A 16,341-nucleotide genomic window follows, 5' to 3' on the forward strand; every position below is an offset into this window, starting at 1 on the left:
CTTTCCTTCTTTCCTTCTTTCTTTTGAGATGGGGACTCACTCTATCACCCAGGCTGGAGTGCAGTGCCGTGATCTCGGCTCACTGCAACCTCCCAGACTCAGGTGATCCTCCCACCTCAGCCTCCCAAGTAGCTGGTACTATAGGTGTACACCACCATACCGGGCTAATTTTGTCTTTTTTGTAGAGACTTGATTTCACCATGTTGCCCAGGCTGATCTCGAACTCCTGGCCTCAAGTGATCCGTCTACCTTGGCCTCCCAAAGTGCCGGGATTACAGACATGAGCCACTGGGCCCAGCCAAGTCTGTGTATTTCTTAATGCACACAGTTATTTGTTAAAATGTTAAAATATGCCCTAATGTAGTGTACGCTGCTTGAGGGAAGGACTTTCTTACTCATATTCATATTTTCCATAACATGCAGCACTGTGTATTTGATTTCCAAGACATTCAATTGATACTTGTCCAATGAATGAATGAATTAAAAAATACAAGGATCAATTCTAGGATTGTCTTTACAAATGGCTACTCTAAAAATGCTTGGCAAATGTCTCTATTGCATGTAGGTGGAATAAGCCTAAAGTTAGTTCCAGAGGCAGGGACAGTTCTGAAGGACTTGATAAAAATCACTCACAGATTCTGCACAGACAAGGACACTCCCAATGTGAATAGATAACTTGTTGGATGCATCTGCCAGCATCTGAACTGCTGGCAACTTTTGTTTGGAATGAAGAGCTTTCAGCCCAGCACTGCACCTTCATTATAATGTTTTGCCTCCTGTTTTGTTTATATAAAAGACTACAGTCTTGTCTTAGAATTTCTGGGTATTATGAGTACCTTAGGGAAATCTGATTATAGAGATAATCTACTCAACAGTGAAGAGTTTCAATTTGTTTCTATTGAGTTTTGTCAATTCCGAATCCCAGATACCTTTGTATTCCAGTCCATTGACTAGAGCCTCCCAGCCAGACGTTGAGGCATCTGTTTCTATAGTCTCCGGAACTGGAAAAGATAAATAAGAATGTAGGGGAATTATCTGTATATTTGCTAACCACCAATTTAGATCTAAATAGACTCCCTCTGTTAGGAAGACTAATGAATTCCAATTCTCTGAAATATCCTTTGCTTTTAACAAGCAAGATGGAAGGTATCTAAAGAAAAAAAACGGGGCGAGATACACAGAGGGAAAAGCTGTGAATAATGCCACCAGAGAACCAATTATGCTCACCAGCTGGCATTGAGAAACTTGTTTCCTTTGACAAAAAAAGATTTTAGTTTTAGCCTCAGAATACTTTTTGACATTGTGTTCTTCAGGGCTGAATGACGAATCCTCCCAAACACCCCCATAAAATGTTAGAAAAAAATTCTTAACATCATTGTTATATGTAATGTGGCAAAGCAATGGGCAAGAAGTGAAAAACAAGCTAAAGCATCAATATGGCAGTTAAGAAGAATCAACTGGATAAAATGATAGTGAAATGAAACATGAAAACAGAGACCCTCCTCCCAGCCATATAACTGAATCACTGAGACACAGTCACGGGGTATGACAGTAATAAACAAACTGGTAAGAACTTTGAATAGACGTAAAAATGTATTTCTTGTGAAAGCATAGCCAATTACTATATATCTCAGTGATATAAACTGCATTTTGAACTTTTCTTTCTATTTGTGGGGCACCTCATTGATTGCAACCAAGCCTAGAATGGAACCTTTTGTGCTTTAGTGGGTGAGACATAATCTGTTTCATGATCTCTCAGTTGGTAAAATTTGCAAAGAAGGCTGGGCACGGTGGCTCACACCTGTAATTCAAGCACTTTGGGAGGCCAAGGTGGGGGAACTGCTTGAGTCCAGGAACTTGAGACCAACCTGCGCAACATAGCACCACCCCGTCTCTACAAAAATTAATAATAATACATTAATTAGTTGGGCATGGTGTTGCACATCTGTGGTCCCAGCTACTTGGGAGGCTGAAATGGGAGGATCACTTAGGCCTGGGAGGTTGAGGCTGCAGTGAGCCATGATTGTGCCACTGCACCCTGGCTTGGGCAACAAAGCAAGACCTTGTCTCCAAAAAAAAAAAAAAAAAAAAAAAAGCCAGGAAGTGGTGTCACCTAATCCTGAGCTCTCATCAGAGGCTTTTGTTTTTAGCCACCAGAACTCCTGTTGAGCCAGTCTTGTCTGGGAGTCCCCTCTGGTCCATCTGGTCCAAGCTGTTCCTTGGGGAAATACTTGTGAATTCAAGGTTTTCACTTTTTATACTACTTTAAAACTTGCCTTTCCCAAGTATCTATTTAAATTCCATAAATATCTGTAGAGCAGGTTCACTCAGACCAGGCCTTGTTGAACCACTAAAGCAGGGCGACTACGTATATATGTGCTCCTAATGCCTTCTCTTTCTCAAAGAGAAAGAATAATGCTTATTTGGTAGTAATTTGCTTTCTTGATTATAAAAAGGGGAAATTTAAAAAAGTTTCTTGCTTCTCTTTCAAATGATGCCAACTGGCGCAGAGCCACTGTGTAGTCTGTGTACTGCACAATTCCACGTGTGCCATCAACATGGACAACAGTATCAGCGGTGCCTTCTGACTCCCTACCCAGTCTGAATTCTCCAGAGTAGTACATAGTCTTGACCCTGTGCACAAAGAAAATAGACTTTTATGTGGCTAGATAATTGGACAATTAATTTCTTTTTTGTTTTTGTTTTTGAAACGGGGTCTGGCTCTGTAGCCCAGGCTGTGGAGTGCAGTAGCCGGATCTCGGCTCACTGCAAGCTCCACCTCTCAAGTTCACGCCTTTCTCCTGCCTCAGCCTCCCAAGTAGCTGGCACTACAGGCGCCCACCACCACGCCTGGCTAATCTTTTTGTATTTTTAGTAGAGACGGGGTTTCACCATGTTTGCCAGGATGGTCTCGATCTCCTGACCTCGTGATCTGCCCACCTCGGCCTCTCAAAGTGCTGGGATTACAGGTGTGAGCCACCGCGCCTGGCCATTTAATTTCTTATACCCAGCTCTGGGGAGGAAAACAGAGCTGTTAGTTGATTCCATGCCATCAACTTCCTAAACACTTTTATGTACTGAAATTTGGTATTGTACTAAATATTACAGAAATACAAATGTTACCTAAGTGACTCTTGAGCTTTGAACGTAAATCAGCAAAGGAAATGTTTTATAATTTTTTTGGCGGGGGGGACAGGCTCGTTCTGTCACCCAGGCTGGAGTACAGTGGCGCCACCTCGGCTCACTGCAACCTCTGCCTCCTGGGTTCAAATGATTCTTCTGCCTCAGCCTCCCAAGTAGCTGGGATTACAGGCTCCCACCACCATGCTCAGCTAATTTTTATATTTGTAGTAGAGAAGGGGTTTCACCATGTTAGCCAGGCTGGTCTTACACATTTTATTTCCTATTTCTTCATCTTGTGTTTTTTCATCCTTTTATTCTCTTTTAAGGATGCAGTTTTTAGTGATGGATTATACATGGAAAGAAATGAAAAAAAAAAATGAGTTCAAGGAGAGTTCTTTAATAGTATGCATCAGCCTTCCTATAAATTTACCGGAAATGTCTTCAAAAATGGTTGTCCTTTTCTTTATTAAACATTTTTTTAAATAGCAGTTTTTTTGAGATTTAATTCAACCACAAAATTCGCCAATTTAAAGTATACAATTCAGTGTTTTTTAGTACAGAGTTACACAACCATCACCACTATCTAATTTCAGAACATTTTTATCACCTCAAAAAGAAGCCCTATATCCATTAGCAGTCACACCCCACATTCCACCCCCAGCAGCCCTAGGCAAACACTCTACTTTTTGTTTCTATAGATTTGCCCGTTCTAGACATATTATGTAAGTGGAATCATACCATAAATGGTCTCTTATGACTGGCTTCTTTCACTTAGCATGCTTTCAAAGTTCATACCTGTTGTCACATGCATCAGTACTTTATTACTTTTTGTTGCTGTATAATCGATTGTATGGATATCCAGTCCATACAATTTGTTTGTTTATCCAGTCATCAGTCGATAGATGTTTACATTGGTTTCACTTTTTAACTATCACAAATAATGCTGCTATGAATATTTTTATACAGGTTTTTTGTGTGGACTTATGTCTTCAGTTCTCGTGGTTATATACTTCTGAGTAGAATTGTTGCATTATATGATAAACGTATGTTTAACCTTCTGAGTAAAGACCAGACTGCTTTTCCTCTCCTCTCCTCTCCTCTCTTATCTGCTCTCCTCTCCTCTTTCCTCCTCTCCTCTCCTCTCCTCTCCCCTCTTCTTCCCTTCTCTCCCCTCTTCTCCTCTCCCCTCCTCTCCTCTCCTCTCCTCTCTTTCTGAGACTCTGTCAACCAGGCTGGAATGCAGTGGCACGATCTTGGCTCATTGCAACCTTCAGCTCCCGGGTTCAAGTGATCTCATGCCTTAGCCTCACGAGTAGCTGGGATCACAGGCGTGGGCCGCCACACCCAACTAATTTTTGTATTTTTAGTAGAGACAGGGGTTTCACCACGTTGGCTAGCCTGGTCTCGAACTCCTGACCTCAGGTGATCTGCCTGCCTCAGCCTTCCAAAGTGCTGGGATTACAGGCGTGAGCAACCGAGCCCAGCCCAGACTGGTTTTCAAAGTGGCTGAATCACTTAATAATCCTGCCAGCAATATTTGAGGGCTCCAAATTCTCTACATCCTTGCCAACATTTGTTATTGTCTGTCTTTTTAATTTTAGCTGTCTTAGTGAGGATACAGTGGTTTCTCATCATGGTTTTGATTTGCAGTTCCCTGGTGACTAATGATATTGAGCATCTTTTCATGTGCTTATTGGCCATTTATATATCTCCTTAGGAGAAATATATAGCCAAATCCTTTACCCACCTTGTATTATCATTTTTACTTGTCATAAAATACACAACATAAAATTTATCATCTTGACCCTTTTTAAGCATACAGTTCAGTGGCATTGAGTACATTCACATTCTTGTGTTATCATCACCATGATCCAGTCTCCAGGACTCCTTTGATCTTGCAAAACTGAAACTCTTTTTTTTGTTTTTGTTTTTTTGAGCATTCTTTCCATCTTTTATTACTGCTGAGGTTAAACATTTTCATGTGATTACTGGCCATTCATATTTCTTTGTGGGACAGCTTGTTAACTTAATAAATAATACTAATGTTTTTCCTGATTATAATATACTTATTGTAGACATGTAGAAAATACAGAAGAATATAAGACCATAGAGGAAAAAATTAACATAATTCAAATTATAAAAACAACCATTGCTGCTAATTTTTACTTTTCTCTGCACATGTTTTCTTATAGAATTGATATTCTGGACAAATATGTTTTAGAGTATATGTTTTTCCTTTCCTTTTTTGAGACAGAGTCTCACTTTGTTGCCCAGGCTGGAGAGCAGTGGCTAAATCTCAGTTCACTACAACCTCTGCTCCTGGGTTCAAGCAATTCTCCTGCCTCAGCCTCCCAAGTAGCTGGAATGACAGGCATGTGCCACTATGCCCGGCTAATTTTTGTATTTTTAGTAGAGACAGGGTTTCATGGGCCAGACTGTTCTTGAACTCCTGACCTCAGGTGATCCTCCCACCTCGGCCTCCCAAAGTGCTGGGATTACAAGGCGTGAGTCACTGCACCTGGCCCTGTTTTCTCTTTTTTGTAAAATTTAATTTAATTAATTTTAAGTTCCAGGATACCTGTGCAGGATGTGCAGGTTTGTTACATAGGCAAATGTGTGCTATGGCTTGCTGCACGTATCAGTCCATCACCTAGGTATTAAGCCCAGCATGCATTAGCTATTTTTCCTGATGCTCTCCCTCCCCACACCTGGACCCTGACAGGCCCCAGTGTGTGTTGCTCCCCTCCCTGTGTCTTTGTATTCTCATTGTTCAGCTCCCACTTATGAGTGAAAACATGTGGTGTTTGGTTTCCTCTTTCTATGTTAGTTTGCTGAGGATAATGGCTTCCAGCTCCATCCATGCCTCTGCAAAGGACATGATCTCATTCTTTTTAACAGATGTGTGGTATTCCATCGTATATATGTACCACTTCTTTATCCAGTCAATCATTAATGAGCATTTGGGTTGATTCCATGCTTCTGCTATTGTGAACAGTGAAAACTGAAACTCTTTACCCATTCAGTAATAACTTTCCCTTTCTTCACCCCAGCAACTCATTCTGTTTTCGGCCTCTATGAATTTCAGTACTCTAGGTACCTCATTTAAGTGGAATCAGGCAGTGTTTGTCCGTCTGTGACTGGCTTATTTCACTCAGCATCATGTTCTCAAGGTTCATCCATGTCGTAATATGTGTCAGAATTTCCTTCCTTTCTAAGGTTGAATAATATTCCAATTTATGTATAGTCCACATTTTGCTTATCTAGTCATTTGTCAGTGGACACTTGGGTTACTTCTACCCCTTGACTATTGTGAATAATGCTGCTGTGAACATGTGTGTATAAATATCTGTCCAAGCCCCTGCTTTCAGTTCTCTTGGGTATGTACTCAAAAGTGGAATTGCTGGATTATATGGTAATTTCATCTTTAACTTTTTAAGAAAGTGCCATACTGTGTTCCACAGCAGCCACACCATTGTACATTTCTACCAACAGTGCACAAGGGTTCCAATTTCTCCCCGTCCTCACCAACACTTGTTATTTTCTGCTTTTGAAAAAACAGTAGCCATTCTAATGAGTGTGAGTTTGTATCTCATTGTGGTTTTGATGATTTGCATTTCTCTAATGATTAGTGATTGTATTAGAAACTTCAGGCTGCCATAACAAATACCACAGACTAGGTGCCATAAACAACAGAAATGTATTTCTCACAGTTCTGGAGGCTGGGAGTCCAACATCAGGTTCTGGCTGATTTGGTTCTCAGTGAGAGCTCATTTTCTGACTTTCAGGTGGTCACCTTTTCACCGTGTACTCACATGGTAGAGAGAGACCCTTCTCTCTTCCTTTTCTTATAAAGCCACCAATCCTATGAGATTAGGGTCCTATACCTATGACATCATTTAACCTTAATTACTCCCTATAAGCCCTGTCTCCAAACATGGACACCTTGGAAGTTAGGGTTTCAACATATGGGTTTTGGGGGGACAGTTTGGCCCATAGCAGTGACCTCGAACATCTTTTAATGTGCTTATTGGTCATTTGTATATCTACTTTAGAGAGATGTCTATTCAAGTCTCTCGCCCATTTTTATTTTTTAGAGATAGAGTCTTGCTCTGTCACCCAGGCTGGAGTGCCATGGCACGATCTCAGCTCACTGCAAGCTCCATCTCCCGGGTTCACTCCATTCTCCTGCCTCAGCCTCCCGAGTAGCTGGGACTACAGGCACCTGCCACCACGCCTGGCTAAGTTTTGTATTTTTAGTAGAGACAGGGTTTTGCTGTGTTAGCCAGGATGGTCTCCATCTCCTGGCCTCGTGATCCATTTGCCTTGACCTCTCAAAGTGCTGGGGTTACAGGCGTGAGCCACCGCGCCCAGCCAGCCCATTTTTAAACAGGGCTGCTTGTCTTTTGTTGTCGTTGAGTTGCCGGAATGCTTTATATCCTGGATAAAAGCCTCTAAGCAGATATGTGACTTGCAAATATTTTCTCCCATTCTGTGGGTTGTCTTTTTCATTTCTTGATGGTGTTCTTTAAAGCACAACAGTTTTTAATTTTGATGAAGTCTCATTTATTTCTCTTTTGTTGTCATGTCTAAGAAATCATTGCCTAATTCAAAGTCATGAAGATTTACTTACTCCTTTGGTTTCTTTTAAGAGTTTTATAGTTTAAGCTCTTACATTTGGGTGTATGATTCATTTTGAGTTAATGTTTATATACGGTGTGAGATATCCCTTTTTAAAAAATTCCTAAGAACATCAGAGTTTCAGAATGTTCTCTACTAGATTAGATATGAAAAAATTGGTGAGGAGGGTTTTTTTTTTTTTTTTTGAGACAGAGTCTCTCTCTGTCACCTAGGCTGGAGTGCAGTGGCACAAACATGGCCCACTGCAATCTTGACCTCCTGGACTCAAGCAATCCTTCCACCTCAGCCTCCCAAGTAGCTGGGACCACTAGTTGTGTGCCACCACACCTGGATAATTTTTAATTTTTTTTGTAGAGACAAGTCCTCATTGTGTTGCCCAGGCTGGTCTCAAACTCCAGAGCTCAGGCAATCCTCCTGTCTTGGCCTCCAAAAATGTGGGATCACAGGGATCCTCCTGTCTTGGCCTCCAAAAAATGTGGGATCACAGGGATGAACCACCGTGCCCAGCCAGGAGGGTTTTTTGAATTGCTGTTTTTGGGGGTCTTTTAAAAATATCATGGACTCACTGCAGACATGGGAAATCACATCTATTATATCATCTAAAATATGTTTCATTTATAATAAGCTCATTCAGTCTGTTTTATAAGCAGAGAAATCCAAACATACGGTAACTTAACAGGAATGGCTGCCAATAACAGTTGAGCTAACACTCATTGAGAGATTATGAATAATATCTTGATTACAAATCAAAGCTTGGTCTCGTCTTTTTAGCCCCAAATTACTAAGACTACATAACATTTTTTAGTCTGATTAATGGTAGAGTAACTAATTAGAATGGGAAAGAGATTAGCAAATCATTCAAAATGTCAAGGGCGGGCAAAGTGCCGTTTTGTCATAGATAAAATAGTAAAGCTTATAGCAACAGGTGTGCATGATAAGTAAGATCTGAGAATTCCTAGGTATTGAAGATTCTAGGTAATGTTTTTAATGTCAGCATTATTTGGTTAGACTTGATTTTCTTCTTCTGAATTGCCTTGCTGCTGAATTGGCCTTTGATTTATTGACATTCTAAGATTTGGTGTGGATTTTCTTTTTGCCTTGCAGGATGCAGAGAATCAAATATTAAAGACAAGTGTATGGTACTGGGAGGTAAATAATTATGTTTCCTTCTAAATATACTGCACTCCTGATCTGGATCTGCTGCAAAATATAGTTATTTAAGAAATAGGTATTATCTTTGTATTTCTAGTTCCTTAGATCTGCAGCAGACCTAATTTATTGTAATTCATTTAAGATGTATGGCCCTGGTTTCTGGTTGGGACTACCATCTTTAGCATTCAGATGGGAAGTCCTTTCTCCTAACAGATCGAACCAAGAGGATGATAAGTTAGATTATTAATCCAAATGTCTCTTTAGTTCTTTACTGAGGCAGACATTTGATTAAGTTTTCTTTTTGGCTACTCCTAACAGGTCTGGAATGATGAATTTTTATCCTGGAACTCCAGCTTGTTTGATGAGATTAGAGAGATCTCCCTACCTCTAAGTGCTATCTGGGCCCCAGATATCATCATCAATGAGTTGTAAGTTTGCCAGTGTGTATTTCTGTGGGGTTTAGACTCCTTGGCATAGTCAGGCCAGTTGCTGCTTACTTTCAGTCACTGTTGCTCATTTTTGCTTCTCAAGTTGAAGGGGAGCATGTTGTTGGGAGTATTCAGGTTAGAAGTGCCATGTGTTGACGTTGTTTAAGATACAGATCTGGTTACTAATGTTGAGGTTACTTATTATGTCTGTGTTGTTATAGCAGCAAATGAGCTAACTTACAAGGCTGTCACTGAAAAGCTCATCTTTGCCAGGGTGAATAATCTCATGGAAAATGCGATTGTGTTTTTGCAGGGCTAGGCTGGTCATGGACCTCATGGTCACTACCATCTCCTGATCATCCTGTCTATATTTTGAAATGACCGATGTCCTCTGACAACAAGTTCTCTTGTGTTTCATATAGTGTGGACATTGAAAGATCCCCTGACCTTCCCTATGTTTATGTGAACTCATCTGGGACCATTGAGAACTCTAAGCCCATCCAGGTGGTCTCCACATGCAGTTTAGACACATATGCTTTTCCATTTGATGTCCAGAATTGCAGCCTAACCTTCAAGAGCATTCTGCATACAGGTAAGCCATGAGAGATACCCATCAGTGCTGGGTTGGTACACGTAGGTGAAATGATATTATACTGTCCTTCAGGTCTATTTTATTCTTGCAGATAATTGGCTATTTAAAAATCAGAATCTCTTCTTGCAGTTTTTTGGTTCCTGCTGTAATCCAGACCAAGTATGACGCTGTAGCCCACTGGGGTTGTTTTGGAAACACAGTGTTAAGCCTCTACTGCCATGGATAATATTATAGAAATTGCGGGCAAGCTCCATCATTCTACAGAGAGTGTATTCCAAGCTATAAATTCACAGTTGGTTTTTTTTGTGACTATAAAGATTTTATTCCGCATCCCTACCCCCTAATTCAAATAAGGCCAAGGAGACTGTGCCTATGGGGGCAGGAGAAAGAGGAAGGATTCAAATTGGGAGCTGGAAAAGTGGGTGGATGTTGGCATCTCTTTCTCTCTGGGAAAGTCAATTGTTTCTGTTGTTTGCAGTGGAAGACGTAGACCTGGCCTTTCTGAGGAGCCCAGAAGATATTAAGCATGACAAAAAGGTGTTTTTGAATGACAGTGAGTGGGAACTTCTATCTGTGTCCTCCACATACAGCATCCTGCAGAGCAGCGCTGGAGGATTTGCACAGATTCAGTTTAATGTAGGTTCTTTACTACCTGTCCCTAGTGCCCACTTCTCCACAGCCTTTGGCCTTCTCTCTTGGGCCGAGGAATTTCTGCTCTATTGCATGTTCTCATTCATGATCACCCAAGAACAGGGACTTCAGCGGGCTCTGAGCATCCACTCACATTCCAGCATTTCACAGAACAGAGGTTCAGTGGGAGATGCTGGGCCCCTCCAGAAGATAACAGACACCAGAGGCCTGAAGCATGCCCTGCAGCAGGAATCCTCCAATCTTTCCACACATACTCACATGATGGCTTCTAATTGCTACTCAGAAAAAACACAGACAAACCCACACACAACAACAACAACAAACTGGGAAGACTTTCTCATCAACATTATTGTCCTATTTTTTTATTGAGTAAATTATCAACTAATTCCAGATGCAGATGCATAATATGAAAATATTTTTAACTTGAATATCTTACAGGATTAGCCAATAAGACCCACAGAGACCACTGGTAACTTCTGGATCAGAGGGAACAATTAACCCCTCAAAAGTATGATGGGAACCCACACTCCTCCAAGGCGTCCCTGGGAATGCCCTTGGCTGCATTGTTCACAGGGAAATTTGTCCGCCATGAAACTGGGGGATGGTGGGATACAGGACAGTGAAGCCTGCTGATTTGTACTCCAGGGGCAGCCATTCTGCTTTCTTTGGCCCCCTGGGAAACTGTTTTGACATGTGCTCTGCAGCAATTTCACACAACTGGTAAACTACATCATTTGTATTCAGCAGTGCATTCTTCTTTTCTGCAAAAAGCCAGCTAGTGGTGGTGGTAGTGAGGGGATGGTGGTCCTTCATGCCAAGTAATGGATTCGGTTGAAAAATAGAAACCACAGGCAGGTCAGGACTGCACTCAAGATGAATTATCCTAAAAACATACCTTTGGAATAAGAAGGAAAATTTAGACTAGACTAAGGTGCTCTGGATATGCTAAGGGGTGGTGATGAAATAAACTGTCATTCACTGAGTGCGGTGGCTCACGCCTGTAATCCCAGACCTCTGGGAGGCCAAGGGGGGTGGATCATTTGAGGTCAGGAGTTCCAGCTAGTCTGGCCAACATGGCATAACCCCATCTTTACTAAAAATACCAAAACTTGCTGGGCGTAGTGGTGTGCACCTGTAATCCCAGCTACTCAGGAGGCTGAGGCATGAGAATCGCTTGAACCCAGGAGGTGGAGGTTGCAGTGAGCCAAGATCATACCTCTGCACTCCAGCCTGTGAACAGAGGGAGACTCTGTCAAAAAAACAAAGGAAGGAAGGAAGGAGGGAAGGAAGGAAGGAAGGGAGGGAGGGAGGGAGGGAGGGAAGGAAGGAAGGAAGAAAGAAAAGAAAGAAAGGAGGCAGGGAGGGAGAGAAAAAGGAAGGAAGGAAGGAAGGAAGGGAAGAAGGAAGGAAGGAAGGAGAGAGAAAGCTAGCAAGCAAGAAAGAAAGAGAGAGGAGGGAGGGAAGGAAGAAGGAAGGAAAGAAGGAAGGAAGGAAGGAAGGAAGGAAGGAAGGAACTATTACTGAGGTTACAGGTATCCCTCAATTGGTTAAAGGTGTACACAGCTTTCCAGCAAAGCTCTTGTTAAATCTGGGCCTCTTAGACACAGCTGTGGTTTGAACCTGACTGATGTATAATGCTGGCTAGTAGCTAATCACAACTCATACCCTCCTGATAGTGGGCTTTGGGTTCTTGCCTAGAATTCTGCTCAGTTTTAAGCAAAGCTTGCAATGTGGGCTGTTTGTCCACTTTTCTTGTGAGGAAAAGGGAAGGAAAGCAAGCAAGTTTGTTTTTTTTTTTTCTTTTTTAAATTTCAATGAGTTTCTTGGCTAAGAGTAAACACCTCATTAATTTTAAAGATATCAGCCCACAGACATTATTAATGCAGCCCGAATAATGGAGAGCATTAAAGGGAAATGTGAAGGAGTAGCACATGCAAGGTGGAACATAGTCACCTACCAAGCGCTCCTGAGAACACTGCACACACCATTACCTACACTGCACGGAGGAAACAAACACAGGCAAGAGATGGGGCAGGTAAACAAGGGCGTGAGCTTGCATGCACAGGCACACATGTGCATACACACACACACACACTCTCTCTCCATAGAGCAGCTATTATTTGTAGTTACATGTCACCTTCCTTCACCCTAAATGTTAATTCGTCAACAGCAACTGAAGGTTTTCTATATACTATCTCCATTTTAATTATGATGAACAGAGACAGTGAGAAGATTGTTTAATGGAGGGGAGGCTTCCCTGGATCTCAGAGCCACAGTTCAGTTCCTCTGCTCTCCTCACTGCCATCCTTCCCTGCTGGGTACGTGTTGAAGTGGAAGTGTGCTGGAGGCAGGTGCAATTTGATTTCATGCTCTTGGAACTTTTCCATGGGTCCTTCTGCCCTGGGGGTGGACGTGGATTATCTAGCAGGGCTGGCTTCCACCCTGGTCCTCAGGAGCAGAGTAGGGAGAGAATCCTGAGTAGAGTCACAGATCATATTTGGTGGGGCAGGAGAAGCCAGACTCAGGAGCAATTCTGCAGCTTCAGAAAGACTAAAAGTGGATTCAGTGACGATCAGTTTTCTGCCTGCCAACCTCGCTCACCCTCCATGCATTTCTGCTCTGTGCACAGCGCCTAGGCTCATTCTCTTACTCCATACCGGACATCCCACTCTGAATTTAGCAACCAAGGCACCTGGGTTTCCTTCAACAGCCATTGACCAGTGATGTGAAATTCAGAGCCTGATTCTATTATGCCAACACTGGGCCTGCCAGGGTCCTGACAGCAAAGGACCATCTCCTCTTAATCTACTTGCCAGCTGTGTCTCAGTACAGGCTGCTCAGCAGGAGGTTGGGGACAGGTAGGGAAGGCAAGAGAAGCAATAATCTATTCTAAATTCATCGTTACCCTTGGCCTGAGGTACACTGCTGCCATTTATCCTAAATCAAGTGCTCCGGATGCCCTATGAGTTTCAGCTAATGTGCAATCATAGCTGCTGACTCTGGGACACAAATTGTTTATCAGAGGACACCACCGATGCTTTGGAGTCGGGCTATGTTCCACAGGGGGCCCAGAGCACAGGCACTTCTCCCTACAAAGATGTCTGTGCACAGCCTGGGACCCGGTCCAGCAGCCATGGGAGGGGAGGTTTCCTCCAATATATTATTGGAGGTGCTGGTTCCCAGAAACAGCAGGGTGAGCATTTGATTTTGCATGGCAGTGGTTTTTTTTTTTCTTTAAAGAATGAGGGTAGAAGTGGGAGGAGGTAGGAATACAATTTAGGAACTCGTGTTGGATGGAAAAGGGTGGACAGCTGTGGAAACTAAACCGAGCCCAACCACAGATATCCTCACACCAAGTAAAGTGTTTATTTGGGTAGGAATTGGGGTGCCCACAGGGTGTCCTAGAAAATGCAAAGGGGCATTTGGGAAAGAAATGCCTTTATCCTCTTTTTCTGTTATAATTTTTTCTAGATTAGGTGGAGTAACTTTGTTGAGATACTTATTGAATGCAGCTCATAAACTTGATAGAAGATCAAGATCCCTCTAAGCGCCAGCAGATCATGAGAGAGAGAGAGAGAGAGAATTTAGAGCCCCAGATATCCTTTCTGGGTCACTCAAGTGATTTGGGACTCACAGACTGACTTTCTGCTCATCCAGTGCAACCCATAGTCTAGATCCAAGAAACTCTGACTCCGGTGCTTAAATGGCAGCAACTTTCCTGTTCTTTCTGAGTTGGGAATGCTGGGAGGGCCTTTGGAGAGGAGGAAAATGGGCTTCTGTATGAAGCGGAGTCTGGGCGTCAAAATTCCAACTATGTCATAAAGACGGTCATGCAAAATTGAGTACTGGTGGGGTCTACCATCAAGGAGGCAATTAGAGGCTAACCTTGGGGCCTATTCCATCTCCAAGGAGCTCTCCACACACACATTCTGAATTAGATTGATCTCTTTCATTAACATCAATAGGCTCCAAATACCTTTGTGTACTTATTATTACCTGGCTTTAATGGATAATGAAATTGTGGCATAATATTGCTAACACCTGAAGGGTGTCTAATGGGGAACATGGACTGAAACTAAAGTGCTTTTTCTTCCCTTTCTGTGGAATTTAAAGGCACCAGCTCCTTTAGTCCATTAGAAATGGTGGGCTGTGGGTAGGGGCAGTTTTGCAGACAGCAGTGTCTCACTGAGCAGGTGACATGCCTTCTACTCGGCAGAAGCAGGAGTCACTGCTTCTTGCATGATCGGCAGAGAGGTCGCCCGCAGAAAGACTGATCTCAAGAGGATAGCTCCCATTCGGGCTAATTCCACATTTCCATTATATTGGAAGTAAAAGTAGCACTACTACCAGACTCCAATACAATTCCATGAACATCTTTCAGGTTCTTACCATGTGCCAGGCTCCATAGTGAACACTTAGGACATAATGATGAATAAATGAAGGTTTCTGACATCTATCACAGATGCCCAAAATCTGCCCAGGGAGACACAATAGCAATATCCACAAAGCTGAGCACTTACTCTACGCCAAGCACCATTTTAAGAGTTTGTATCTATAATCCTCACATCCCTAGGAGATGGGTGCTCCAAGTATCTGCATTTTTACAAATAAATGACTTGAGGTGCAGAGAAGTTAAGTAACTTACAGGAGGCTGCAAAGTGACTGGTGGAGCCTGGACTTGAACCCAGGCAACTTGACTCCAGAAACTATGTGCCTAATCCTATATCACGCTGACACACAACTAAAGGCAGAGCAGCATATTCCGGTCCATTCTTTGCCATTCGCCCACTGTGCATTACTTGGCAAGTCACGTGTATTAGTGTCACAAGGCTGCCATAACAAAGTAGCCCAAATTCGGTGACTCAAAACAACAGAAATTCATCTTCTTGCAGTTCTGCAGGCTATAAATCTGAAATCAACACTTGGGCAGGGTTGGTTCCTTGTGGGCATTCTGAGGGAGAATCTGCACCTTGTCTCTCCTCTGGCCCTTGGTGGTTGCCAGGAACCCTTGGTGTTCCTTGGCTGGCAGATGCATTGCTCCCATTTCTGCCTCCATCTTCACATGGCCTTCTCCATGTGTGTCTCTTCTCTTTTTATCAGAACTCCAGTCACATTGGATTGAGGGCCCACTCTAGTATGACCTCATCCTGCTCTAGTACATCTCCAATGATCTCATTTCCAAATAAGGCTACATTCTGAGGTTCCGGGAAAGACATGAATTCTTGGGGGCCCTTTTCAACCTTGTAGAGTCTGCAACCCAAAATTCACTTCTGCTCCACGTACAAATACATTCAGCCCCATCCCAACATCCCCCAAAGTTTAACACAGCATCATTCCAGTGTCAACCCTAAGTCCAAAATATCATCTAGATATAAACTCAAAAAGTCCCAAATCTCATTGTTTAAATGATCTAAAGCAGGTATGGACCCTGACTATGGTCCATTCTGAGGCAAATTTTCTCTCCCGCAACAGACTCATGAAACAATCACCAGAATCTGCTTCCTGATCCTACAAGATGGGATAAGGGCAGGGAACTGTCTTATTAATGGTACTAACTTCAGTATTTAGGATAGTACCAGACAACCTGTTCATGCTCAATTAATGTTTATTGAACAAAGGAATAAAGGGCTCTGATTATCCAATGAGATAATAAAAACAAAAAATTTCTGAGAACTAGAGTTTCTTTAGGCTACACTGGGTTTGCAGGGAAAATTAGTCTAGTCCTGGCGCTATGGCTCACGCCTGTAATCCCAGCAC

At 42.5% G+C, this 16,341-nt stretch overlaps 1 protein-coding gene across 1 annotated transcript in view; it reads left to right on the forward strand.

Moving 5' to 3' along the window:
* The window catches only part of HTR3B (5-hydroxytryptamine receptor 3B), a 36,449-nt gene that overhangs the window by 12,666 nt on the left and 7,442 nt on the right, over positions 1-16,341 (forward strand). The window contains exons 2-5 of the mRNA XM_033204532.1: positions 8,866-8,910; positions 9,232-9,341; positions 9,764-9,933; positions 10,412-10,569. Coding sequence (XP_033060423.1) covers positions 8,866-8,910; positions 9,232-9,341; positions 9,764-9,933; positions 10,412-10,569 — 483 coding nt within the window. The remainder of the gene's footprint in view (positions 1-8,865; positions 8,911-9,231; positions 9,342-9,763; positions 9,934-10,411; positions 10,570-16,341) is intronic.

Source organism: Trachypithecus francoisi, unplaced genomic scaffold (genome assembly GCF_009764315.1).
Source record: "Trachypithecus francoisi isolate TF-2019V2 unplaced genomic scaffold, Tfra_2.0 Lachesis_group8, whole genome shotgun sequence".
In the NCBI taxonomy this organism is placed as follows: Eukaryota; Metazoa; Chordata; class Mammalia; order Primates; family Cercopithecidae; genus Trachypithecus; species Trachypithecus francoisi.